The 13165-nt window shown below is 51.0% G+C and overlaps 1 protein-coding gene across 6 annotated transcripts in view; it reads left to right on the top strand.

Moving 5' to 3' along the window:
• PHKA2 (phosphorylase kinase regulatory subunit alpha 2) overlaps positions 1-13165 on the top strand; it is an 87385-nt gene that overhangs the window by 66659 nt on the left and 7561 nt on the right. For 3 of the 6 annotated variants that reach the window (XM_032619100.1, XM_032619099.1, XM_032619104.1), the window contains exons 20-29: positions 1146-1234; positions 2237-2370; positions 2779-2935; positions 4289-4368; positions 4562-4640; positions 4741-4870; positions 5455-5556; positions 8091-8209; positions 8960-8989; positions 12019-12189. In XM_032619100.1, coding sequence (XP_032474991.1) covers positions 1146-1234; positions 2237-2370; positions 2779-2935; positions 4289-4368; positions 4562-4640; positions 4741-4870; positions 5455-5556; positions 8091-8209; positions 8960-8989; positions 12019-12189 — 1091 coding nt within the window. Of the gene's footprint in view, positions 1-1145; positions 1235-2236; positions 2371-2778; positions 2936-4288; positions 4369-4462; positions 4641-4740; positions 4871-5454; positions 5557-8090; positions 8210-8959; positions 8990-12018; positions 12190-13165 lie in introns of all 6 variants that reach the window. The other 3 variants (XM_032619103.1, XM_032619102.1, XM_032619098.1) reach the window with 2 other exon arrangements.

Here is a 13165-nt window from a genome sequence, read left to right as displayed (position 1 = left end):
AGTGTTACCTGAAGGTCTATAAGTGCCTTTTATTTATTTATTTTAAAATTTATTTTTAATTTTTGGCTGTGTTGGGTCTTTGTTGCTGCGTACGTGCTTTCTCTAGTTGCGGCAAGCAGGGGCTACTCTTCATTGCAGTGCGTGGGCTTCTCATTGTGGTGGCTTCTCTTGTTGCAGAGCATGGGCTCTAGGCACGTGGGCTTCAGTAGTTGCAGCACGCAGGCTCAGTAGTTGTGGCTCGTGGGCCGTAGAGCGCAGGCTCAGTAGTTGTGGCACACGGGCTTAGCTGCTCCGCGGCATGTGGGATCCTCCCAGACCAGGGCTTGAACCCATGTCCCCTGCATTGGCAGGTGGATTCTTAACCACTGTACCACCAGGGAAGCCCTATAAATGCCTTTTAAATATACCTCATCTTTACCTGGAAAGCTTCCTATTTTCCCAAGGTGATATGACATACCCTGGCAGACAGAGATGGCTTAATGAATAAATACTGATAACATCTAAAGGTGGTTAAAAGGGGAATTCCCTGATGGTCCAGTGGTTAGGACTCGGTGCTTTCATTGCTGGGGCCCAGGTTCAGTCCCTGGTCAGGGAACTAATAAGATCCTGCAAGCTGCACAGTGCAGCCCCAAAAATTAATTAATTAATTAGGTGGTTAAAAAAAACAGAAGCACTAACACCCAGCAGGGGCAAAGTGAAACACACAGTGGACAGGAAGCTGGTACACCTCGATTATGAGAAGGCCAGTGACCTTGGACAAATGACAGGGTCATTGGACAAACCTTGGACAAACCCTCTCTGGTTCTCAGTTTCCACATCTGAAAGAAAAAGAAGTTGGACTCAATCATTTCTAAGGCTCCTTCCAGTCCTAGATGCTATGTAGTTTTCCCTGAATTCTAAGAGAGAAAAGTGGAATTCAGCTCCTTAAAGCAAGATCTGTGTGTGTCCTGCTCATTTCTTATTTCCAGAGTTAGCACATGATGTGGCCACATGAAAAATTCTTTTTGAAATCAGTGAAACTAAGTAAGTAATCATTTCTTACTTGGTTTGTACTGAATAGGGAGTAGCCACCGTACCTCTTAAAAGAAGTATTTTATCCTTCCTCCTGCTCCGAAGAGCTTTCTCTTTATTCATTTGTTTTCTAGTTGTTCCCATGGCTTTGCCAACTAAAGTTCTAAGTGCCCACCGTAAATCGCTGAATCTTGTTGATTCTCCTCAGCCACTCCTAAAAAAGGTAAAGTATTTAGAATCACTTTTTCAAAAAGTGTAATGTTCTTTGGTGCTGGTGTAGCCCCAAGAACTCTTTTAAATGGTTGAACTCAAAAGAGCACATTTCTTGGTATCCAGAACTTTCAGGATTCGAAGTTCTGGGTGTTGATGCGCACCCACTCACTTAGTTGTCTGGCTTCTGGTTTGTGTCAGTATGCACACTGAATTTGATGCAAACCTTTCCATTTTGCGTGTAGGAGATGGCTACTGACATTCTGCCTACTCATCAGAATCTGTGGCACGTTAGAGGAAACGAGCTAGCTCGCTACCAGCCCCGTCCCAGCTGTGCCAGCAGCCAAAGCCGGGCTACTTGTGGAGCAGGGCACGAAACCAGAAAAAGATTCCTCTGGAGAATAAAATCCCAGGGTGGTCCCCACTAGTTCCCATAATTTGTTATTTTATCCAAAGTTCCCTTTGATTTTATCAGAAAGATTCAGCGTCTGTTGGAGACTATTTTAAACCTAACCACAATTTTAGGTTGTTTAAAACTCACATAGTTTTTGTGTGTGTTTTGCCTTCAAAACACATTTTATTGAAGTTTAACATATATAGAGAAAAGTATATAAAATATAAGTATAGAGCTCAATGAATTATCACTGAGCCAATAGACCCGTGTGCGTAACAAGCGCCCTTTGTGTCCCTCCCGGTCGCTTCCTCCCCCTCCACTCGAAAGGTAACTGCTAGCATGAATTCTAACACCAGGGGTTGGTTTTGCCTGTTTTTGACCTTTACATAAATAAAATTTACATATATTTTAACCTGTTCAGTTCAGTCTCCTGCAAACATCCACTAACACAATGATTCACCGATCAGAAACATAAACAAAAAGCCCCAAAAGATACAATGAAAACCTGAAGCATAGCACAGCAGCAGAGTTCCAAGACCAGGTTGGTGTGTCACTTCCTGATCTTCTGGAAGTTGGCATGCTCAGCCCCCCTCCCCTGCTTTTTGGCTTTTGTATGGACAGGCCCCTGAAGATGACTTCCAGTTTCCCAGAGATGACCACGGCAACATAGACTGTGAGAAGCTGGCTGAGCAGCTGAAAGACTGTTCGAACCTACAGGACCAAGCGGACATTCTGTACATTCTGTATGTGATAAAGTAAGTCGGTGGTCTTCACTAGGTTGAGCTTTCTCTCTTCTCCTTGCTCTTTGTCCTAGGCTTCTTGGCCTTCCAGCAAGCCACATCATGGTCATAGTCACCCAAGCTACCCAGACTCACCGTGAACAGACTCCCATCCCCTTCTCTACCTACTAGTGTTGCCCTCCCAAGATGAGAAGGCTGGGTGAGGCCAGGATCTCACCATTTCCTGATGTTAGGCTTCTGTTTCAAATAGACAGAAGACGACGCAGCCCTCTCGGTGAGACTCAAAGGCACTGGGAAGCCCCCAAGCACTTGGCAGAATGCGTGGTGATTCATTCCCCTCCCTGCCAAGTGAGCTCTATTGCAAGAGAATCTGGCCTTGAAACGTTCTGGGCCATACTTCTGGGGTTTTCCATGTCTTGACAGGGGTCCCAGCTGGGACACAAATCTCTCTGGACAGCACGGGGTCACTGTTCACAACCTCCTCAGTGAGCTATATGGAAAAGCCGGCTTGAACCAGGAGTGGGGTCTGATCCGCTACATCTCTGGCCTACTCAAGAAGAAAGTGGAAGTCCTGGCTGAGGTCAGAACAACCATGCACGTGAAGGGTGTCTGTCTGTCTTCTCTAGCCCGGTGCTGTCTTCCTATTATGAAAGCTGGAGGCGAGCACCTCCATTTGTAAAGGAAACGCGTTGTTTAATATACAGAGGGAGCTGGTCCTTCTGTCCTGACCTCCCACTGCTCTTGGAAGACAGGCAGAGGAAATGAAATTCAAGTTGATTAGTTTTGTTACTCCTTAGCTGCAGAAAAGGGTTTACCAAGAAATGAAATGAAAATGCTCTGTGGCCCGGCACCCTCTTTTGGTACACGGGCCTCTCACTGTTGTGGCCTCTCCCGTTGCGGAGCACAGGCTCAGGACGCGCAGGCTCAGTGGCCATGGCTCACGGGCCCAGCCACTCCGCGGCATGTGGGATCTTCCCGGACCGGGGCACGAACCCGCGTCCCCTGCATCGGCAGGCGGACTCTCAACCACTGCGCCACCAGGGAAGCCCTCGGCACCCTCTTAAACAGAGCTCTCTTATTTCTGCACATCTGTAATACAGTCATCTCAGTATTTTAACCCCAAGGCCCTGCAAAATCCAGAATTGCTTTCTATGACATTCAGGTTCTTTTTTTTCCCATTCATTCATTTTATGGCTGCATTGGGTCTTCATTGCTGCACATGGGCTCTCTCCAGTTGCGGCGAGCGGGGGCTACTCTTCATTGTGGCGCGCGGGCTTCTCATTGCGGTGGCTTCTCTTGTTGCAGAGCATGGGCTCTAGGCACTCAGGCTTCAGTAGTTACGGTGCGTGGGCTCAGTAGTTGTGGCTCACGAGCTCTAGAGCGCAGGCTCAGTAGTTGTGGCGCATGGGCTTAGTTGCTCCGTGGCATGTGGGATCTTCCCGGCCCAGGGCTCGAACCCGTGTCCCCTGCATTGGCAGGCGGATTCTTAACCGCTGTGCCACTAGGGAAGTCCCCAAGTTCACTGTTTTAGTAAGGCGATGGTATTTATTATATGTGAATAATGGGGAAACTGGCAACTTAGGACTATAATATGGTCATTAACTCTTAACATCAGTATTTTAGGACTCACAGCAACTCATCCTCCTTATGGAATATCAGGGAATCCAGTGTGTTTGCTACAGGGGGTGAGCATAAAATACCCACTAATAGGCCCTGCAGAGCCAGGCCTGGGGCCACATTTTGGGGACAAAAAGATCACGGGGACCCAACCCTGGCTGGGTTGCTCAGTCTGGGGTCTGTGTATGAATTTTCAAATAAATAGCAGCATGGGTCATAAAGTTTGTAAAGGTAAATTTATGATCTTATTGGCAGTGATCCTTCCCCACCGGCTTTGCTAATCTTTCTCCCCCTCACCCTTTTCCTAAATGTGTAGGCCTGCACGGACCTGCTGTCGCACCAGAAGCAGCTCACGGTGGGCCTGCCGCCAGAACCCCGGGAGAAGACCATCTCTGCGTAAGTTTTCAACCTGGGGCCTCAGGTTTGGGGGTGGTACCTGGGGGGAAAACATCAGTGCTGTCCACCATTCAGGAAGAGAGTCTTTTTATAGACACTGTCACTCGAGCACTTCCAGCAGGAAAATGAGGATATTCCATAGAGGACTAGGAGGCATCTTTTGTGGTGTTTGTGTCCTGACGCTCCTTCCTAGGCCTCTTCCCCCCGAGGAGCTCACAGAACTCATCTACGAAGCCAGCGGGCAGGACATCAGCATCGCCGTGCTCACACAGGTCAGCTGGCCACGGAGGGGCAGGGCTGTCTCGGGGCAGCAGGGGCTTCTCCGCCACCAGCCAGTCTCTGAAGCCCTGTCTCCACGTCTGTCTGTGTCAGGAGATTGTGGTTTACCTGGCGATGTATGTCAGGGCACAGCCCAGCCTCTTCGTGGAGATGCTCAGACTCCGGATTGGACTCATCATTCAGGTGATGGCCACGGAGCTGGCGCGGAGCCTGAACTGTTCAGGTGCGATTCTCACACGCGGCTCCCACAGCTCCTGCACCCACCCGCCCCTGGGGAGCCCTGCCCAAGTATTCTGGAACCAGGGCTTCTGAGCCTTTGGGTGGGCTCACGGCTTCACCAGATTCTCTCGTTTAGATGTAACTTCCGCCAAACCATCCAGCACAGGGTGTTGAATTTCATAGGTTAGGGCAAATGAGGCACTAGAATCTTCTGCTCTGCCCCTGACATCCGCGTTCCTCACTGTTCCTCCTTGTGGTAAGATGTCCCCCCCATTTCATAAGACGTCTGCTGGGAGAAATCCTACCCATTTAAATATGTAAATCAACCGCAAGATGCATTCCAACGTTGGGGGTTATTACAGTGTGAAAAACTATGCGTCTGAGCTAAGAAAATATACAAGTTAAATAGCAGCATTTAGAATCACCAAGGATCAGTACCTTTCATTCCTGAAGCAGTAGAGAGGTAATCCTGAGCAGGGAGACCTCCCACAGTACCCTTTGTCTCCACCACCACCCCACGCCCACGCCACTCTACCTTCCCCTGCCACCAGGCCTGTGTCGGGACACTTACACGATGTTTGTTTTTAGGAGAAGAAGCTTCTGAAAGTTTGATGAACCTCAGCCCTTTCGATATGAAAAATCTCCTACACCATATTTTAAGTGGAAAAGAGTTTGGTGTTGAAAGAAGCGGTAAGTAAATGCCCATCTTACTGAGGGGAGGGGGTCAGAGAGGGCTTGACTGACGTGTCCAGCGTGGCCTGGAACTGCTTCATTTCTATACAGATCAACATCAGTAATCGCGATTCGGGACATAATGTTTGGGTAGAAGGTTCCTACTTCATTGAGATGGACAGAGTTCTAGGTTTAAGGTTGTGACTTGTAGGGCTTTGTGACCCCTCGTCGGCCTGCTGGGAGAGCTGCGGTCCCATGTGGGCGTGGTGCACACCCTGGCCTGCGGCCTCCCTCCTTCTGCAGTTGGTCCAGGCACTGTCACTTGTGCACAGGGGTTAGGAGCAGGTGAGGTGACCAAGGTGTCAGCATGCAAGGGCTGTCTTTTCCCAGCACCTGAGGGCCCCACCTTTAGTGTGGGTTGGTTTTCAGTTAGACCCCCATCACCCTTCATGGGCCCAGATAAAAGCCCTCTGCAGCCTCACAGCACCTTCTTGCTGAGTGAGTTTGCCTCGTCCCCTTCTTGCTCTCTCTCACTTTTTATCTGTACCGGAACCCTGTTTGCAGTGCTAGGAAATATAATCGCCCAAGTCCTGGTGGAATTCTGTTCTCAAATGCTCCCTAATTATAATTGAAGCAATTATCATTTACCCTCCTCATAATAAGGTGAAATGATTTGCAGACACATTTGTGAATTTATTTCATCAAGCCAAAGAAATGCAGTGTGGGCTGTCATTCTTTTTATTTAATAAGGACATTGGGTACTTCGGACCTTTTCTTTAGAGTGGGCACCAGCAGGCAAACGAAACCGGCATCGTGCGATCAGGTGTGTTTTGGTGGGTTTTCTCCTTTCCTGAGGAATGGTCAAGATCCTTTTCCAAAAGTAATTTTCAGTTCTTTGAAATTCACAGTCCTTGAAATGTAAATATATAAGATTAATATTTAATGTGTTCTGCTCATGAAAATAATACATGTGGTTTGACAGATAATTACTAAAAATTGTTACTAAACAGAGGAATGTCACTTGAAACCATAAATATGTCTGATTGCAAGCAAGGCCAGAAGAGGTCCTGTCTTTTTGCGTACAGCATCATTTGTTAATTGTCCTTTGTAATTGTTCAATTTTTATAAATCAGGAAACTCAAATAGTCTTAGAATTTTTATTACATTCTGAGATGTCGGAGATGAGTATTTTCAGCTAATGCCCACTCTATACAGGCCCCACTGTAGCTTCCCAGACCCCTTTGGGTTCCGTTTTCCACTCTCCCGGTGTCCCTCCTCCCTCTCTGGCTAATCGTCGTGTCTCCTTTGTGGGTCCTCCCTCTGTGCTGTCCTTTGGCTCCTTATCTGTCCCTACTCCTCTGGGCAGTGCCCTACTCCCATGGCTTCGGGGGTGGGGTGGGTGGGAAGGCAGGGCACGCAGAGGATGCTGCCCGAGGAAATGACCTGAGAGTCGGGCCTGCAGAAGGAGAGGACGCACCTGGCCGAGGGGAGCAGGCAGGCCAGGAGGGAGCCGCCTGTGCAATGCCCAGTGCTGAGTGGCTGGCCTGGAGGGGACAGCTAAGAGGGGCAGGTGGGCTCAAGTCGGTAGGGCTTTGTGTGCCCCTGTGAGGCTTTAACCTGAAGACAGGGCTTTTAACCTGAAGAAGGATTCCAGGTGGACAGTGACATGGTCATACGTGCCTTTAAGAATGATCGTTGTGAGCGCACCGCGGAGAACCGGTTAGTGGGGGCAGGGCGGGCAGCAGAGTGGAGCCAGGTGATGGACACACCCTTCTGTGTGTCTTCGCCACCTCCAGCCTTTGGTCGGCTTGTTCTCCCAGGACTTCCCTCTCCGGCCCCAAGGCTGGACCTTAATTAGGTGGTCTCAGTTTTCTGCAAGGAAGGGGGTGCATTTGGAGAAGTAAACAAATCACTGAAGGGTTTCCTGGCCACTCAGTGTTTTCTGCATGCTGCTTAAGTGATGTTCACTCTGTCACCCATCCACTCAAACACATATTGAGCCTGTGCTGTGTAGCAGGCGCTGCCCCAGGTGCTGGAAACAGAGCGCTGGCCAGGGCAGACACGGCCGCCTCTAATGGAGTGCATGGTCGAGTGGGAGAGAGAGACGCGGATAAAAATAAGCACATGTGGGCTTCCGTGGTGGCGCAGTGGTTAAGAATCCACCTGCCAATGCAGGGGACATGGGTTCAATCCCTCGTCCACGAAGATGGCACATGCCACGGAGCAACTAGCCCGTGTGCCGCAACTACTGAGCCTGCGCTCTAGACCCTGTGAGCCACAGCTTCTGAAGGCTGCGCGCCTAGAGCCCGTGCTCTGCAACAAGAGAAGCCACTGCACTGAGAAGCCTGCGCACCGCAACGAAGAGTAGAGTAGCCCCCGCTCACCACAACCAGAGAAAATCCCACGCGCAACAACGAAGACCCAACGCAGCCAAAAACAAAATAAATAAAATAAAATAATTAATTAATTAAAAAAAATAAGCACATGCATGTATTCCTCTCAGGGTGGACAAAATATCGTTTCTAAGAACGATGTGTGTGTTTCCCCTCCAGTGCGGCCTATCCATTCCTCCACATCCAGCCCTGCCATCTCCATCCATGAGGTGGGACATACTGGAGTCACCAAAACCGAGAGGAGTGGCATCAACAGGCTGAGGAGTGAGATGAAACAGGTAAGAAGAGCTCTCGGCGCCAGGAAAGAAGTGCTCTTCCTATCTGGGCTCAACTCAGAAAGTGATAGAATCCCAAGGCATGCAGGGTACAGCCTGCTTTGTAAAGGATGTGCCATCCCTTCTGTCCTGGAATCTGAACACACCCTATACCCAGACATCCCAGAGCCACTCACGTGCACCCAACACATGCTCATCCTTAACGTTAAGGTGTTATGCGAGCATTCTGGAAAATACCCTTCCCCGTGTTTGCCTGTTGCCCGAGAACTAGTCATTCAAATGGATCACAGCCATTTAAAAAGTAGAGTCGCGCAAAAGGTAACTGAATCATCTCTCCATCAAATGTGTCCTTCAGGTGAAACAGAGACACCTTTATTTTCCACCATCCACAGGTGTCTCTTTTGTGCTCACCGTTATTTAATTCACAGTAAGTTCCTTCTCAACTGATCCCACAGGACTGCAAGTCAACAGCCTTTCAGTCCTAATGTGCCGGTTACTGTGGTAGGACTTGACAGTGATCTACAGTAGGAAAGTTTCTTTCCTTCTGACCGTGACCTGCAGTGAGAGACGCACTCGGATTTTCTTCTCCATTTCAAATGATGACTCAGTAGATTGAGTCTGTGAGGCACTGAGGGTCACACCCTGCAGCTGGAGCAACACTTCCTTGGATAATCTAGAGGGTGATAGAAGTAGTAAGGCATCCTTGATTTAAAACTGGTTTTTGTTTATTTTCTGATGTATTTTTACTTTCAGATGACTAGGCGATTTAGTGCTGATGAACAGGTGAAACATCTTTGTCTTGTTTCCTCCTTTACTGTGCTTCATGTTCTTTCTGGCTTGAATGGGGCAAGCAAGGCTGTGAGTACAGAGAGTCTGAGTGCGTGGAGAATGGTTCTGCCCATCCAACATGCTTGGGTGGAGGGGACTCTGCAGGCTGTGGGAGGCAGCCCTGGGGACAGGCAGAGCACTGGACTTGAAAGCAGGAGAAATGACCTTGCCCAGCGCCTTTAAACAAATCCATGTATCAAACTCTTGGATTTTACAGGAGGCTATGTGAAAGAGATGGTCCCGGGTTCTGCCTCGGCAGGAGTTTCTGTTCAAAAAAAGGGAAGAAATAGGGACAAATAGATTGTGGTCATTGATTATAGCAGTAGAAAGAATACTGCTACTTCCTGTCCCTAGATTGCCTGGGGGAATTTAACCCTGGAAGGAAGGAAAAATGTAAGGATACTGTTCTTTTATGTCACCCTTGTGACATACTTCCTTCGCCTCCTCCATCCAGAAGATCAGAGTCCCTTTCCTAATGATTTAATGTCTCTGTGAGAGAGCTCAGAGGAGTCACATACTGACACGCGGATTCTCTGTGTTGTCCCCGGGAAAAACGTCCATGCTGTCTCATTCGAATTTATGCTCTTTCCAAGTAAGGAACAGATTTTCCAAACATCTTCCTTTTCCCACCACTAGGTGGCACTGTCCCTCTTGTTACCTACATCCCGATGGCCGCTGACTGTGGCTGAATATGGGGTGGTTCCTTCCGTCTCCATTTAGTGCCGTCCTTACATATTATGGGGACAAAATGATCACCTTTTTTCTTTGATGGGTTTAGATTCAGTTAGCCAGTACAAGTTTTGTATTTGGCCACTTACATCAAAGAAGTATATTATCCTCTTTCCAAAATTAACATAAAAGATTAGCATTTCATGGCTGGGAGTTTGGAAAATAAGTCGTGTGCTAACTTGATGAGGCACCCTCCACATCTGACTAGATATGGGAACACTCCACACTCAGAGAAAGCATTTCCTGGGACCTCTATTGCGCGAGCCCAGAGCTCTGCCCGTTGCGCTGCAGGCCATCTGCCTGGGGGGCGGGGGTGAGTGAGAACTTGTGGCCACCCGCATCCTCTGCCTCTTCCTTCCTTGGCTGTCTCTGAGGCTGTTCTGTGTTCCTTCTCTCTGCGTGCATCCTTTGGCGTCATTGCGCATGACTGAGTGGACTCTCTGTTTTGTAGCTCAGGCCCCATCCGGCAGCGCACACTCCTCCAAGTCTGTGGTAAACATTGTGTCCCAGCCATTGTCCCCTTCGCCACCTCCTTCTCGTTTATGGTGTCTGAATCCTCTCGTTGCCCTTCTCGTGCTCCCACCACCTCCCTAACTCCCGAAGATGTGAACAGGTTTAAGTGTTTCCACTTGACTATGATTATGAGTAGAGGCTGGAAAGAAAGCCGAGAACCTGTGGAACTGAGCTCTGTTTTTCCATCTTGAGCTCTCTGCTTATGCTCCTCGGTGGGGTGTGACTGAGGAGCACTTTTCTCACCAATTCCCAGGAGCTTCTGGAACTTTCGAGGCAGTGGTTTTGTGCCTTTCCGTTGAGTCACGGGGGTGAACCACTGCCAGCACGTGCTGATTGGCACTTTGTACGCAGAATGCCGCCCCCCCCCCCCGCTTGGCTTGAGGCCGCAGCTGAGATGGAAGGCTAGGAAGTGTTCTCATTGCAGAGGCGAGTCTGAATCCTCCTTGCGAAACTAGAGGCAGAAAACCAGCTGAGTCATTGATGAGCGTGGCTGTAATTACTTTTATTTGTATCTAATTGTTGCCGTATTTAAATGGCAGTAATGAGCCCAATGGAATAACCCAGCCTAACAGCCTTTTCAAAATAAGATCCGATGAAGTCTCAATGCGCTCCAAGAAGACTCCGGCCCTGCTGGCCTGCTTAACATTGGGTTTGCATTTTTAAACCTTTAAACTTGACGTTGCACACTGAGAAACGAAAGTGCCAGGTAGTCCAGAACAAAGATGATGTGTAAGGATGAAGGTTATCCCTTCCCCGACCCAGAGGCCAAGGGGTGAGAATCCATCCACGGGAAGAAAGCAGGTGTGAGCTTTGCCGCAGGGAGGCCGCCGCTGAGGGAACCGCTTTCAGGCCTGGTCTCAGGCCCCACCGGGAGCCTCTCAGAGCTGCCTCCGCAGTCGTGGGTGGGCCTGCGGCTCCCGAGGCAGAAGCAAAACTGCTGGCCCTGCCCCAGCGCTTCCCTCGTGGAGGCCGGAATAAATCCAGCCTCGGGGAGGAGGTGGGAAGGAGGTGATACCCCTCCTGCCTCAGCAAAGGCTCCCGGCTCGGAGGTGGTCATCGCCCCAAATTAGGATAAAGCGCCGTGCTGAGAACAGGCAAAGTAGAAAGCGATTGAAAAGGAAGGTGGAAATACCATAGCCTCTGAGGCCCCGCCACAAACGTGGGTTCCAGCCTTCCCTCCTTCCAGGGCTCCAGAGCCTTGCCCTGTGCTGTGTTGTGTTCTCGTGGCAGCTGCGCCGCCAGGGGAGTGACCACCACTCTCCGCGGCGCCACAGGAGGAAAGTGGTCACTGTGGCGTCGGTCTCCGTGGGCTGCGGCGCCCGAGGAGTCACCTCCTCCAGGTCCCAGGCCTCCCCAAGCCCTCCAGCAGCAGTGCCTGCCGACCCCACGGCCGGGCGTGCTCCCAGGGTTTCCCGCATCTGCACTCGGGGTGCGCACCTGTGCCCCACTGCTCAGATGAGGCTGAGCGCGCTCGCGGCGAGTTAGAGACTGGGGCAGCCCCCCCAGCGCCCACCCCCTGACCTGCTCGGCCTCTCCGTTGGGTCAGGGGCTTCTTCTGCTGTACTTCCTCTTGGGGGCTGGGAAGAGTGCACGGAAGGAGCTTAGTAAACGAACTGGGGCGGGAAGGAGTGAATCCAGCTGGTGGTGTTGACGGGTTTACAGAGCTGCCCTCTCGGTGACCAGCACTGCCATGGGGTGCCGGCTGTGAGGCTTCTGAAGGCCGCGCCTTTTCTGTCTTGCAGAGGTCCAGCACCCCATCCTCACCCACAGGCACGTCATCGTCAGACTCAGGTGGGCATCACATCGGCTGGGGGGAGCGGCAGGGCCAGTGGCTGCGCAGGAGAAGGCTGGACGGGGCCATCAACAGGGTCCCTGTGGGATTTTACCAGAAGGTGTGGCAGATCCTTCAGAAGGTGAGCTTGGCCACTGTGCTGCATCCCATAGGCACTGGTGCTGAGGCGTGCTGGCACCTACAGGTAGCAGGCGGCTGCAGAACAGGCGCATAACCCCCAACCTTAGGTAGCTCACGGCCTAGAGCAGGGTTTCTCCCCCCTCGGCACCATTGACTTTTGGGGCTGGGTAATTCTCACTTCCGGGGCTGCCCTGTGCATTGTGGGATGTTAAGCGACATCCCTGGTCTCCACCCGCTAGATGCTGGTAGCACCCCCTCCCCCAGTGTGACAACCAAAATGTCCCCAGACATTGCCGAGTGTCCTCTGGGAAGCAAATTGCCACTGGTTGAGAAACACTGGCTGGAAACCCAACAAGATAGATAAGGTGGCAGCCCGGGTTGTGGGGGGCCACCTTTGACGTAATTTAGGAACGCAGAAAAGTCAGAAGGTAGGCAAGAACCAGAGAAGGCAGGGAAAGCTCTGGATGAAACGCCGTAACCCGGCTGACCCAGAACAGCCGCAGGAGCCACGCCCCTTGGTCCCTGCACCCGCCTCCTGTCTCGCTCCCACATCAGCCTCAGAGCGTCCCGGTGTCTCCCTGGGCCCCACCAGAGGGACTGTCTGCCTCCATTAGAAGCTTCTATGCAAACCAAGAACCACAGGCAGGACCGAGTTTTTCCCTAAACTATGTTTGTTAGCTCATTTCACAGTAGAAGAGGCGAGGAGAGAAGAGGCATCCCTAAGACCCCGTACTGCAGCCCCTTCCCAAAGCCACGGCCCCTTTCGGCTGCATTATGGCCCCTGTGAAGTCCTCCTCGTGGAGCTGGGCGTGGAGAGGTCAGAGGGGTCCCTGTCCTCACAGCTGAACTCCGGTCCCCACGTGGGGGCAGGGCCCGAAGAGGCCTCTTGTCAGGAGGAAGGAGCGTTTGCTGCCCCTGCATCCTCAGCCCCCCTGGGACGGAGGCGGTGCAGCTGCTGTCTCCAGGGCGCAGGGAGT

Source organism: Phocoena sinus, chromosome X (genome assembly GCF_008692025.1).
Source record: "Phocoena sinus isolate mPhoSin1 chromosome X, mPhoSin1.pri, whole genome shotgun sequence".
In the NCBI taxonomy this organism is placed as follows: Eukaryota; Metazoa; Chordata; class Mammalia; order Artiodactyla; family Phocoenidae; genus Phocoena; species Phocoena sinus.
Note: the sequence above shows the minus strand (reverse complement) of the source record. Positions and strands in the feature narration are given on the sequence as shown.